The sequence below is a fragment of the Sus scrofa genome, chromosome 5, assembly GCF_054392235.1.
Source record: "Sus scrofa isolate SSC_HxYL_T2T_F1_AM1 chromosome 5, Sscrofa_HxYL_maternal_Yorkshire_Landrace_v2.0, whole genome shotgun sequence".
NCBI lineage: Eukaryota > Metazoa > Chordata > Mammalia > Artiodactyla > Suidae > Sus > Sus scrofa.
In genome coordinates, this window is record NC_139387.1 from 14627836 (window position 1) to 14642617 (window position 14782).

The 14782-nt window shown below is 45.6% G+C and overlaps 1 protein-coding gene across 2 annotated transcripts in view; it reads left to right on the plus strand.

Moving 5' to 3' along the window:
* Window positions 1-14180, plus strand: part of BPIFC (BPI fold containing family C) — a 53565-nt gene extending 39385 nt beyond the window's left edge. For both annotated transcript variants that reach the window (XM_005655521.4, XM_084955493.1), the window contains exons 14-17: window positions 9121-9163; window positions 11134-11197; window positions 12102-12178; window positions 13578-14180. In XM_005655521.4, the coding sequence (XP_005655578.3) occupies window positions 9121-9163; window positions 11134-11197; window positions 12102-12178; window positions 13578-13700 (307 nt within the window). In that variant the 3' untranslated portion in view covers window positions 13701-14180. The remainder of the gene's footprint in view (window positions 1-9120; window positions 9164-11133; window positions 11198-12101; window positions 12179-13577) is intronic.
* Window positions 14181-14782: the final 602 nt, after the last annotated feature.

Consider the following 14782-nt stretch of genomic DNA (forward strand, 5'->3'; position numbering starts at 1 on the left):
ACCAGGTTTGCCTCTCTGCTTAAGTCGGGCTGACCGTCATCTCCAGTGTTCCCCCCACTAAAAAGCTGCACGTTCAGTGGGCGTAGCATTTATCTTTGGGAGTAATTGGAGAAACTGATGGTAACCTGCTAAATTCACATCATCCAAAGAAATGTTGGCATCCATTCTCCTCTTCCTGTGGTCCACAAGCCTGCCTTGACCTTGGGAATGCAAACCTGAAATTAGGACTCCTGCCTTCCCGAAGTCTCCTCCTGTGACCTCCTTTAGACTCATATCCCAGGAAGATCTCCTGCACCCTTAGGCCTTCGTGGGGTCTGAATAGGACCACCGACTATTTTGTGAAGCCCAGTGCAAAATGAAAGTGCCTACTCCTAGTTCCAAAACCATGAAGAATTTCAAGATGGAGACAGCAGGGGGTTAACACCATGCACGGGGGCCCTTCTGAGCACTGCTTAAGGTTGCATGCATTGTGTCTGAGGGCGGCTCCTGCAGCGGGTGCTACAGCAAACCTCAGGCAGGGACTGGGGAAGGCAGATGGGCAGGGTATCACTCAGGCCTCGGGCAGCCAAACCCAGAAACCAGACTGCAGAGGAGCAGGGAATCTCCCTGTGGCTCAGAGAGTTAAGTATCTGGCGTTGTCCCTGCAGTGGCTCAGGTCACTGCTGTGGCACAGGTTAGATCCCTGGCCAGGGAACTTCTGCAGGTGTAGCCAAAACAAAACAAAACTAGAAAGGAGCAGAGGCTGTACTGTAAGCATAGCCTCAGCCTTTGGCAGCAAAAGCAGTGGCCTCACCTCCCACACAGACCACCACAGCCAATGCCTCCTCTCCTGGGCCCTGAAAGCTGCTTTTCGGGAGGAGCAGGTTTGGTCCTAGGTGACGTCATGGAGACACAGCAGGAAGAGATGTAAAGTGGGTGGGGACCAGTGAAACACTCCTGAGAAGAACCAGGGACCATAGGATCTCTGAATACCCCCTCCCCAGAACACCCCAGCCTTCCCACCCACCCCTGCTGAGTGTGTCTCTCTCTGGAGCTGCTCGGGGCTGGCTCCACAGACATGAGATGCAGAAATCAGAGGGAAGTCCAAGGTGGTGCGTTTACACAGGTGGTGAGATCACAGGCTTGGAGTCAGACTAGCTGGTTCAGGTTCCAGCCCAGATTCATTAGCTGTGGGAGCTCAGCAAAGTTACTTCACCTCTCTGGGCGCACTTTCCTTTTCTACAAAATGATGTAATAAAACCTACTTCCGGGATGTTGTGAGGAATACATGCGTTAGTACATGCAAAGTGCATGGTAAGTGTTCAAGAAATATTGGCTCTGCCTATTATTATTATTATTTAGGGGCTGGCCTCAGGCAGGGAAGGAAGCGCTCAATTACACAAGATAATTTCAGTTCTATTCAGAATCACCTCACCTCCCTATCTCCTGTCCAGTGATGGCTATTAGAGAAATAGGCTTTTATTCTATTCATTATTTGTTATTTACTATGTATTATACTCTTTATATCATCTTTATCATTGAGCCTTTACTCTCTGCCGGTCCTGTGCCAAGCACCTTGCATATGTGAATTCATTTAAACCTCACAGCTCATGGAGTTCCCGTCGTGGCGCAGTGGTTAACGAATCCGACTAGGAACCATGAGGTTGCGGGTTCGAACCCTGGCCTTGCTCAGTGGGTTAACGATCCGGCGTTGCCGTGAGCTGTGGTGTAGGTTGCAGACGCGGCTCGGATCCCGCGTTGCTGTGGCTCTGGCGTAGGCCGGTGGCTACAGCTCCGATTCGACCCCTAGCCTGGGAACCTCCATATGCCGCGGGAGCGGCCCAAGAAATAGCAACAACAACAACAAAAAAAGACCAAAAAAAAAAAAAAAAAAAAAAAAAAAAAAAAAAAATAAACCTCACAGCTCTGTATCTCCAGGGTCTGGCACACTACTCAGTTAGTGTCTGCAGACAGAATGAATAGTCCTGGAGGTAGCTGACTATCCCCATTTTACAGTGTACAGAGGTCAGATCACTCATGTTGGCCAAAATAAATAGACTGCCAGATATTTCTCAGCAAAGATGAGTTTATTTGGGATCAGGAGAGAATGGCAATTCTGGGTCCGCAACCACGGTGAGCCATGAGCAAGGGCCCACGTGGCAGGGGGCAGGGGAAGGAGAACCCTTGCATGGAGGGAGAAGGAAGTTGGGAGGGTTCTAGTAAACAGAGTCCGTGGCTTTTCTTGAGCTGAGTCCTTGCCAGGAAAGGAGTTCTCCCTTCTTCTCGTTGGGCTCTGTTCTTGTCCCAGGGTGAGAGAGCACCCCATTCTGGTCTCCTGACTCTGTCTAACTGAGCTTATTTATTAGCAATTTTTTTACACTACTCACAGAGCTGTTGAATGGCAGAGCTAGAGCTCGAACCTAAGTGAGTCTTCAAAGCCACGAGCACGTTATTCTGCCTTTAATGTGAGTGCTAAGACTCAGAAAGTGAGACTTAGACCTACCGCTTATGAAATAAGCACCCTTGCCTAGAGGAGGAAACCACGAGCACGGCGTCAGGCTAAATTGAAAGAGGCACCATGTGCTTTCTCAGTGTTAAGTATCGATAGAAAAAGAGAGGACACTGGCACTAGGTGTCCTGAGAGAGAAAAAGCATACAGCCCTTTTCTCATGGGGTTAAGGAATGAGTGAAGGGAAGAATAAACAAAGGAAAAGCCAGGAGTACTAAAATAAACTTGTCTTCTTTAGGTGCATGTGACCCGTTCAGAGCAGAGGCTCTGGAGTTGTGTGTCTCATTTCGAGTTCTACCCAGTCATTTGCTAGCTGTGTGACCTTGAGCAAGTTAATTAACCTCTCTAAGTTTCCGTTTCCTCCTCAGAGCCCTTGTGTAGAGTGTCGCATGGGTAGAGGTGAGAATGAATGAAAAACACAGCACCCACCACAGAAGCAGTGCTCAGGAAACATTTGTTATTTCATTCTCTTTGCCCATTCTCGGATCAAAGTTTGGCCAAAGAAGAGGGAGGAAATAGTCCCAAGAGACATGACAAGTCAGGAGGGTCCTAAAAGCTGTGGAGGTGGCCCTCAGAGTCGTAAACCTGATTCTTCTATCTCTTTCTACACTTGAGGCTTTTGTCCCAAACACAGTTCTATTTGGAGGGAACTCCAAGCCAGTTTGGTCCACGTAGTAAACATTTTCGAGACTAATTCAGAGACCAAATTAAACAACACTTTCCCTTTTATGGTCTTCATACAGATGACTTAATTCTAACCCTTTGTCTTCATCACATGCAAAGCTCAAGGCAATTAAATGTACGTTATTTTTCAACCATTTAGAGCTGGAAACATTTTTTGGACATTTCCATGATTGAGAATTTGGATGCTCCTAAACTGCACCCCACCCAACTTCCATACACACACACACACACACACACACACACACACACACACACGCCTCACAACCCCTCCCACACAGCATCCTCGGAAAACGCAAATATAGTTGACTACAAGCAGATAGTATCACCACCTAACTCCACCTCTCACAGCTCGGGGAGATAAACATTTCCCAACATGAGCCATCTGGAGAGAAACCCAGGAAGGAAAACAGGTCTGGGAAGAATAGATTCGGTTTCTGTTGGAACAGCGCTGAGACAGGTCATCAGAGCTCAGGCTGAGCAGCTGGGCGGACTCCATCCCCACCCTCCCTCTGAGCTACTGCTGAGGCCAGGCAGAGGGGTGCTACCACAGTGGGGGGGCCCTGCTGGAGGAGGAGCCTGAATGACTTCTTCCCCTTCTCCCAGACTCAGGAAATTTCTAGACTGCAGAAGGCAATGGAGGAATTCCCGTTGTAGCTCAGTGGTAACAAACACAAATAGTATTCATGAGGTCTCAGGTTCGATCCCTGGCCTCGCTCAGTGGGTTAAAGATCCAGTGTTGCTGTGAGCTGTGGTGTAGGTCGAAGGTGCAGCTCAGATCCTGCATTGCTGTGGCTGTGGATAGGTTGGCAGCTGTAGCTCCCATTTAACCCCTAGCCTGGGAAACTTCATATGCCTCATATGCGGCCCTAAAAAGACAAAAAAAAGAGTAGACAATGGAGTTAAAACAGTGGGGGGAGTTCCCGTTGTGGCTCAGAGGGTTAAGAACCCGACTAGTGCCCATGAGGATACGTGTTTGATTCCTGACCTCGATCAGTGGGTTAAGGATCTGGTGTTGTGGTGAGCTGTGGGGTAGGTTGCAGACGAAGCTCGGATCTGGCATTGCTGTGGCTGTGGTGTAGGCTGGCAGCTGCAGCTCTGATTTGACCCCTGTCCTGGGAACTTCCATATGCTGCAGGTGTGGCCCTAAAAAACAAACAAAAAACACCAGGAACCTCTTCATAATCAAGAAGATCCTTTAATTCTGGAGTGGGCTTGGAGTTCCTGCTGGTGCACATTGGGACTGGCAGCATCTCTGGAGTGGGCTCAACGCATTCCTCCCCTCAAAATTTTTCATCATTAAGGAGTTCCCTTGTGGAGCAGCAGGTTATGGATCCACCATTGTTGCTGCAGCAGCTCAGGTCACTGCTGTGACTTGGGTTCGATCCTTGGCCTGGGAACTTCTGTATGCCATAGGAGCAGCCCTCCCCCAAAAATATATATATATTTTTTGTATTTGGATTAAATCCACAGCCTAGGGTTTTCAAGCTCTTCACCTTCTGGCTCTATCTTACCTCCTATAGCTCCCTAAAATGAACATTCTGCTTTAGCTGACTCAGCCTCAAGGTGACTTCAATTCCAAAGGACACTTTCCCACCCGCCATTTATCCTTACATCCCTTCAGTGAGAATTTACGGAACATCCCTCATGTGCTCTGCACTGATCTTGACACAGAGCGTTGCGAGAAGGACAATGGTGTCTACCTTCCAGGTCCGCAGCCTGGTGAAGGGAAAACTCAGATTAACAGCTAATTATAACACTGAATGCTGAGGGATGGATGCTTACACGTGGTGGTACACAGAGCGCTTCTCTCAGAGAGCAGTTTATCTCGCCCATATTACACGCACACTCGCCTCCAACCCATGCTGGTCTCCTCACCTTTTCACACCTTCTCAGAATTCCTGCTACAACTAGTGCGCTGTGTCGACACACCAAGGAGCACCTGCATGCAGGCTGCTTTGTATTGTTCTCTAATTCCTTCTTGTACGTATAGCTTCTCCCTACCCCTCATAAATATAGACAGAAACAAAATTCTTCACGTTGCTCAGCACATAACCAAGCATAGGGGAAGCACCTGGAAACCTCTCGACCTGCCAGTCCTTTCTCTGTGCTGCCGCCAGAGTGATCGGTACAAAACCCTGCCATCCGCCACCTTCTTAGACACCTTCCATAGATTCCTTTCTTTTTGGATAAACATCAAAATTCTAACATGGCCTGGGAAGCCCAGCCCGGTCACCTGCTGTCTGTCCGTCTAGCATCACTTTGCTGTGCTCTCTCCCTAGCTCTCTACTCCCGCCATGGGGCCTTTGCAACCTCTGCCCAACCCCCTTCCCTCTTCCTTCCCCATTTTGCCTTTTTTGATCCTGCCCATCCCTCATATGTTAGCTCAAGGACATAGCCCTTTCCTTGGAAACTTTCCTGCATCCACCAAGTTAGATCAGGTTCCTTTGTCATTTGCCTCAATGAACTCACTTCTTTCCTTCAGAGTATTTATCTAGCCTGTAATTAAACCTTCATCAGTGCAATTATTTTGTTAATGTCTGCCTCCCTGCTAGGCTGTAAATTTCATGGAGCAGTGACTGTGTTTGGTTTTTCTCACAAGCGTGTCTCTGGTCCCTGTCCCAGGGCCAGCACACACTGGGTGTTTGATAGGTTTCTCCTGGGAGAATCAGTGAGTGAATGAGTGACCACTAAGTGCTGAAAGTGCCATGCTCTGTACTCAGTCCTAGGACGACAAAGTGAAAGAAGACTGGATCTCGACCCATAGGGAGTTTTATAGTCAGAGGGCAAAGAGATAAGCAATTTTTACAGGAGACTGAGTGCAGGGATTGCTTTTCAACGTCTGTCACGGCCACAGAGTTGGAGGAATGGCGTTGTGAGTTCCTGTGCTTTGGTCCCCTTGGCCTTCATTATGTCATATTTGCTATATTGGCTTAGATTATTTCTTTTCTTTTTTCTTTTTATTTTTTTCTAGGGCCACAGCTGCAGCATGTGGAAGTTCCCAGGCTAGGGGTCGAATCAGAGCTTCAGCTATAGGCCTACATGACAGCCACAGGAACACTAGATTCAAGTCACACCTGCGATCTACAACACAGCTTGTGGCAACACTGGATCCTTAACCCACTGAGTGAGGCCAGGGATCAAACCCGCATCCTCATGGACACTATGTCAGGTTCTTAACCCACTGAGCCACAATGGAAACTCCCATATTGACTCAGATTATAAAGGGCCTTTTGCCATGCTTAAAAGTTTGCACAGAGTTCCCCTCGTGGCGCAGTGGTTAATGAATCCGACTAGGAACCATGAGGTTGCGGGTTCGGTCCCTGCCCTTGCTCAGTGGGTTAAGAATCCGGCGTTGCTGTGAGCTGTGGTGTAGGTTGCAGACGCGGCTCAGATCCCGCATTGCTGTGGCTCTAGTGTAGGCCGGTGGCTACAGCTCCGATTAGACCCCTAGCCTGGGAATCTCCATATGCCATAGGAGCGGGCCAAGAAATAGCACAAAAAAAAAAAAAAAAAAAAAAAAGTTTGCACTTTAGGGAGTTCCCTTGTGGTGCAGGGGGTTAAGGATCTGGCTTTGTCACTGCAGCTGCTTGGCTCGCTGCTATGGCACTGGTTTGCTAATTAGATCCCCTGCCTGGGAACTTCCGAATACCATGCACTTGGCCAAAAAAAAAAAAAAGATCACACTTTAGCTCTAGTTTTCAATCAGGGCAATAAACCTTCTCCAAAACTTTAAAAATAGGCTATACTTTATATGTCTGCAAGGTTGGGCTATTTGAGCTCCCTTTCTTCCCAGCCATTCTGTGGTTCTGTAATAAAAATTAGCTTCTAGTAGCAGGGCCAGGTTAGGGGCCAGGTGGAGCACAAACGGTCAAAGGAGTGAAGTTGGTCGCCACCTAGTGGTCTGAATTGAGCTAGTGCGTTTTTCAGAACCAGGACGGGAGGAATTGGCTCTTTGCTCCACCCCTTTCTCTGCAATTAGTGAATATTGGCCGTTAGTAAACTAACCTGGTAAATACACCTAGAGACTAGGAAGTAGGTAGAAGTAATACGGCCTTAGTAGGAAAGGATAGTTGGTTCGTAGGAAGCTCCAGTGGTCCTGAGGTAACCAGTCATGGCTGAGGCTTTTGATGAAAGAAAAGAGGAAGCTCACAAGTTGTTCCACTTTTACATAAGCCAGCTTTCTAAATTGCTTCTAGATTGCCCATCAGAAAAGACAGGGTAACCACGGGAAGACATCCCCCTCACGTTTCACCAGCAGTATCTTCAAGTGTCTGTTCAACTGCTCAGCTTACTTCCTTTAAGGATGCCCTAAGGATTCTGGTCCTCACTTCCCATTAAGACCTATCTGAGCCACAGAGCCTCTGATGCCATTTCTGATCCTTATCAGAATCAACAGTCTTTCTGGTTTTTACTCTTAGCTGTCACTTTGAAGAAATCTCAAAACCTAATTCATACTAGCATGATAGTGGCTGATAATAAGCAGCTTTGCCTCTTTCATGAATATCCGGTCCTTAAATGTCACAACAGAAAGATGACTGAAAGAGATAAAGCCTGAATTAAATCTTATGCAATTAAACTATTTAACTGTCAACGAGAAAGGAGAAGGACAATTCCGGAAAGAGCAAACCACATGAGCAAAAAGTAAGGAGGCCAGAAGTATCATGGAATACGCAAGAGAATACCTCAAAGTTGTCTTAAGTCTTAGACAACTTTATGGTCTTTATGGCCTTATCCACTCTAACTTTTGGAGGCCCCATCCCAAAACATATGCCACGTGTTCAAATGCAGTCCACAGTAAATATAATTTAATAACTTTAAGCCAGGCTGAGTTAAAGTGACTCGTGACCACCATGTTATTTGTTGTAGACATTTATTCATTCTAATTTTTCAGGATTTGGGGGTATGCATTTGAAGCCAATACACTTCAACCTCAGGTAGCTAGTACCTGATAAATAAAACAGCATAGCACTACTCAGTTCAGAGTTACTGTGTATAAAATTCAAGCTAGAGAATGAAAGATGAGAGCACAGAGGCACCTGCGAGCCAGGATAAAGAAGGCCTCATGTGTTATATAAGTCGCTTGGACTTTTTCAAGCCGTTAAAGAATTTTGAACAGGAGAATGTCCTCATAAGACAGGCGTGTATTGTAGCTCACTGTGGGGTGGTGTAGAAGTTGGAGTGAAGAGAATCAAGACTGGAGACAGGGAGATGCGTTGGAGGGATGATGCAGAAGTACGGCCCTAGACCGGGGCAAAGAGCACCCTGGGAAGCTAAGGAGGAAACAGGATGAGGCAATGCCCTGTAACAGAGGGGAGCTTTGGGATGGGCATGGAGAGATCTTATGCAATTAAGATTTACCTGTCAGTGAGAAAGGAGAAGGGCAATTCCAGAAAGAGGGAACCACATGAGTAAAAAGTAAGGAAGGGAGTTCCCGTCATGACGCAGTGGTTAACAAATCTGACTAGGAACCATGAGGTTGCAAGTTCAATCCCTGGCCTTGCTCAGTGGGTTAAGGATCCGGTGTTGCTGTGAGCTGAGGTGTAGGTCGAAGACGCAGCTTGGATCCCGAGTTGCTGTGGCTGTGGCTGTGGCTGTGCCCGATGGCTACAGCTCTGCTTCGACCCCTAGCCTGGGAACCTCCATATGCCACGGGTGCGGCCCTAGAAAAGACAAAAAGACAAAAAAAAGAAAAAAGAAAAAGTAAGGAGGCCAGATGTATCATGGAATATACAAGGAAATACCTCAAAGTTGTCTTAAGATCTTTATGGCCTTATGCACTCTGACTTTTGGAGGCCCCATCCCAAAACATCTTGCACTTATTCAAATGCAGTCCACAGTACATATAATTTATATTTAACTATAAGCCAGGTTGAGTTAAAGTGACTCGTGACCACCATGTCTTCTCTCCTTTAACCTTTTCCTATTGGTTTTTGTTGTTTTGTTTTCAGATTCCGCCTCTCTTTGCCAGAGTCCAACCGCAGCAATATTGAGGTAGGAAACAGAGCCCTCAGTCTCCACCCAGGGAAAAATAAGAACTCTCCTACATATTGGATGATTGTTTTTTATGCCTTTGAGTGCAGGCTTTAACTTAAAATTTCTGGAGTTCCCGTCGTGGCGCAAAGGTTAACGAATCTGACTAGGAACCATGAGGTTGCAGGTTCGGTCCCTGGCCTTGCTCAGTGGGTTAAGGATCCAGCGTTGCCATGAACTATGGTGTAGGTCGCAGACGCGGCTCAGATCCTGTGTTGCTGTGGCTCTGGTGTAGGTCAGCAGCTGCAGCTCCGATTCAACCCCTAACCTGGGAACTTCCATATGCAGCAGGAGTGGCCCTAGAAAAGGCAAAAAGACAAAAAAAAAAAAAATTCTTATGTAGCTACCCACCCACCAAGTCCATTAACTATTAAACAAGAGAAGAACTGTCCAATTCACTTTTACCTACTCAAAAAAAACTCAAAAGACTGATAAGCCATTGTGTACTATTGGGGGAAAAAACAGGCATTTTCAGGGACATTTCATTTTTTATATAAAGCAATCCTCTAGAGTTAAAATTAAGATTCAGACTACCAAAAGGTGATGCTAGATATGCATTATTAGGCCATGATTAAGTTTGCTCTTCTAAGGCTTTCTACCCATCTCCTAAAAATAGATCAAGACTAGTTGTATAGATGCCTATAGGGCAGGGCCTAGGATGGTGACCTCCTGATTGCAAGAGGTCATCCCAGCATATGACTTGGAAACACCCCTTGCCTAAGCTTCAGAAAGATCAGCCAAATCACTAATCGGCATCCCTACCCTCATGTCATTTACATTCTAGAGCACTGGTTCTCAGCTAGGATCAGTTTTGCCCCCAGGAGGCATTTGGTAATATTTGGCAAAAAATAGCAGTGGTATATACTGGGCATTTTACATAATATTAACTTGTTTAATCCTGATAACAACCTTTTAATATTAGTACTATTATCTTTATTTTACAATTGAAGAAATTGAGGCACAGATAGGTTAAGGAACTGCCCAAACATCACACAGTAAAGTGTTAAAAACAAGAGATAAACCTAGGAAGACTGCTTCAGAGCCACCCTTCCTAAGTTGCGAAGAGGTTCTTATTATTGCCAGGTATATAGGATGCTCAAAAAATATTCATTGAATGAATTTATGTTCATCACAGTCCACTTGCTTTTGTTTGTTTGTTTTTTCTTTTTAGGGCTGATTATGGAAGTTCGCAGGCTAGGAGTCAAATTGGAGCTGCAGCTGCCAGCCTACACCACAGCCACAGCAACCCCAGATCTGAACAGTATCTGCCACCTATGCTGCAAATTGCAGCAACACTGGATCCTTAATCCACTGAGCAAGGTCAGGGATCAAACCTGTATCCTCATGGATACTAGTCAGATTCTCAATTCGCTGAGCCACAAGGAGAACTCCCATTTGGTTTTTTGTCGGGGGGTGTGTGTGTGTGTTTTCCATTTGCTTTTAATACTTGAATCTTCCCAGGAACCAGCAGCTTGCTAAGATCATCAACTACCCGTAGTTTATTAAAGATAAATTGGACGTCCTGGTAATGCCATTAACTATAGAGCATATCATAATACAAGACAACTCCTGTAGCCAGTTCCCAATAAATTAATGGAAGACTACTAATTAGGATATCTATTAGTTATTCTCGATTGTCTTACTTGAGAGATATCTAAGCTAAGATATCCATGTTTGCTGCCACCATGTGGTCCCTCTGCATTTGTTGTCACCCTGATCCAGTGTAGAGAGGAGCAGCAAGGTCCATCCTCAGAGAGGAAGAAAGATTAGGAAACTCTGTAAAATGGCTGGAAAGCAAGAATGTCTCTATGGGGAGATGCTAATTACTGCTCTTTGCTGATAAGGTCTGGGAGACCACATGTCCAAACCAGGCATGGTGCTTTCAAAATGCCCCGATTTGGGCAACTATTCAATTTCCCCTTTCATTTTAGGTCCTGAGGTTTGAGAATATTCTGTCCTCCATTCTCCACTTTGGAATCCTCCCACTGGCCAATGGTAAGGGATTCTTGGGAAACAATGTGACCTTGACGCTAATGGTTGGGGACTGTCTGGGACTTTCCATCCTGAAGCTTGTACTTCTAACGTGTTGCTAGGAATCCAAGCCGGTGCCGGAATTTGCAAAGTCTGTGCCATCAACAATGCAGTTTTGAAATTAGATATTTCAGGTCCAAGCCTTGTTAGCAACTCTACCTGCAGACTTAGGAAGAACAGCTAACTCTGGTTAAGGAGACTGAAACCACTCTCCTCAGGCCATCAAGCATCTTGTTTAGGTCAACCAGAAAGGAGATTGTGCTCCCATGAGGGTGTGTCTACAGTTCTTAGGCAAAGACCACCCACCGTCTAGACAGACACAGTTCTTTTTGTTTGGTTTTGGGGGTTTGGGGCTCATGGCATGCAGAAGTTGCAGGGCCATGGAGAGAACCCCAGCCACAGCTGTAACCAAGCCACAGCAGTGACAATGCTAGATCCTTAACCCAGTGAGACACCGGGGAACTCCCAGACACAGTTTTAATGAATGACGATCCCAGGCCTTTTCCCTACACTGCAATCATTCACAAACTGTAGCATCTTGAGTTTGGCTTGGTTGAAATATGTTTTGTATTAGAGACCAAAATATTCTCAGGACCCACTCGTTATTTTCAAGTTACAGATTGGACAAATTGCCAGTATGATTCTGGCATCCAAATGCACTTAGGTGCAGGTGCACTTTTATTAAGCACAGATTCATTAACCTTTCAGGTAAATTCTAGGGACATATCAGAGAGAATGAAAACACAGAACCAGGAAGAATGGGAAGATACATTATCAAAAGCTGCTTGTTAATCTCTTAATAAAAAGTTTACAAAACCTTCCATGCCCAGGCAGGTCCAATTGTTCTACATATTGTTGTATATTTTAGCAAAATTGCAGCAAGGACTTCCTCTGCCCAACCCGCACAAAATTTCACTCGTCAATTCAGATATTGAAGTTCTTGAGGTAAGAATGGTCTTAATTGCTCCCTTCCTTTTCATAGTAGAATATTCTTCTTCCTATCTTGCTTACTATTTGCTTTTTCCAGCCCAAGGAATTTTATAAACAGGATGCTTAGCTCTTAAAGCTTGCAGTTAATACTGAAAAGCACTTGAACTTGAGTTTTAAAATCAGATCAGGAGTTCCCATCATGGTGCAGCACAGACGAATCCGAGTAGGAACCATGAGGTTGCAGGTTCGATCCCTGGCCTCACTTAGTGGGTTAAGGATCCTGCGTTGCCGTGAGCTGTGATGTAGGTTGCAGACGCGGCTCAGATCCCATGTTGCTATGGCTCTGGCGTAGGACGGCAGCAACAGCTCCAATTAGACCCCTAGCCTGGGAACCTCCATATGCCGAGGGTGCAGCCCTAAAGAGACAAAAAGACAAAAAAAAAGAAAAAAAGAAAAAAAAATCGATAAAAGAAAAATTTAGACCAAGTCCGATTTCCCTTCACAGCCAAATGTATTCACACCCTGCACGAGAAGATTCACCAGCGCACTTTATTTCATTTATTCCTCAAGATAACCTGTGAGGTTGGGATTATTGTCCCATTTTATAGATGAGGAAAGTAAGACTCACAGAGGTGAAGTGGCTTATGTAGCTGGAAAAGGGCAAGGCTAGGACCAGACTGGCCCAGTTGATTCTCAGTCAGGAAAATTTTACCTGAACCAAAGACCCTACTCTGGATGCAGGGATCTGTTGTGAGCTGTTTCCTGGTTGGTCATTATTAACAAAATTCAGAATATTCCCTTTTTTTTTTCTTTCTCTCTCTCTCTCTTTTTTTTTTTTTTTTTTTTGCTTTATAAGACCCCACCCACAGCATATGGAAGTTCCCAGGCTAGGGGTTGAATTGGAGCTGCAGCTACTGGCCTACACCACAGCCACAGCAAGACAGGACCTGAGCCGCTTCTGTGACCTACACCACAGCTCCCAGCAACACGGGATACTTAACTTAGTGAAGCCAGGGATCAAACCCAAATCCTCGTGGATACTAGTCAGATTCATTTCCGCTGCCTCACAATGGGAACTCCCAACTTCAGAATATTCTTAGTCTTCCCTCGGGTGCTTTTTGGCTTGGGGAGGTGGACATAAAATGCTGACAGAGTTCTCCAAACCTATATACTACCCTGCACTCCCTCTCCCTCCCCATGTCCCCTTCCGTAATTGTTTAAGTCATATAACATGACAAGAATGCAAAATGGTCTGTTCTATGTCTAAAGCACTCACAAGGGGGATGGGGTCGGGGAGGCTGTGGCACAGGAGAACCTGGTAAAGAAACCACGCTGCCCTCACCCCTCAGGCAAACCCAGACGTCCTGCAGGGGCCCCAAGTTTGACATTATCTTCATTGTTGCCTCCCTTTCAGGGTTTCCTTCTGATTTCCACCGACCTGAAGTATGAAACGTCCTTAAAGCAGCAGCCAAGTTTCCATGGTTGGGAAAGTCTGAACCTAATAAGTGGACAGTGGAGGGGAAAGCCAGCCCCTTGACTGCCTGTTTGGAGTCCATTCTGGGAAGTAAATGGCCCTTAATACCACAGCTCCTGTAACCCCAGAGCAGGAAGACAGTACACACTGGAATTGTAAAGTTCTTGCGAATTGCTGGAAGTTTTCTTTTTCAAGCCAGGGACATAGAGGGAGGCAAACTGGGTAAAAGAGTTAAATCAGGATGTGTGTGTGTTCCCATGTGAGTGTGGTGTGTGTGTGGGGGGTGAATGTGTGTTCATGTTTGCGTGCATGTTGTGTGTTCCTCTTTCTATAAGATTCTGAAGCCAAGAGTGAAGCATGTACTTGTAAGGAGGCTCGTGAGAAACTCTCAAATACAGATTTGCATCTTTTGTTATCAGAGGAGGTCCCTCCAACCCCTTCAGCTCTCTAAGGCTCCCCCTTCCCTACATGTTGGATTTTATGTTTTATATTTACTGTTACTGTCCCCTGTATTTAATTAAAATCGTTTTCTAACAATGTCAACTTCGTCTTTTTATTTGCAAAACTTTCTGCCTGGGATTTTTTTTATAAAATAAGATAGGGAAGGAGGAAGATAATTTAGTGTCCCAAACGTTGACATAAGCTGAGTTTGTATAGATTTCAGGGCTTAATTTAAAAGCATAGTACGGTGTCTCTTAAATGCTTCCCGTGAGAATCAGAGTGATCACAGGAAACTCTGGAAGTTCTGTCACTTCTTTAAGTTTTAGGTTGTTTTCCATCCCAAACTAAGTGAAATGGCAGTGCAGAGGACTAAATCTAGATAAGTCAGGTTTGATTAATGTTATTAGAGCACCCAATCAATGGGGCGAAATTGGGGCAGAAGAGGTAGAAAGGGGAACCAGTATGGGTAACCTAAGAAATGAATAGAAACCACAAATTTTGCTTTTGTGATGCTGACAATCCCGTGGGTTAATGGAAGAGAGCTGTTTCCTGGAGGGTTTACCAAGCCCTATGCCCATTACTTCCAGGGTGTCATTTCATTTAATCCTCACATCCACTCTGTGAAGACCTATGATCTCATTTAACAGATAAGAAAACAAAAGTTAAAAGAGAGGAATCACACAAAGCCAGTAAACAGCAGAGGT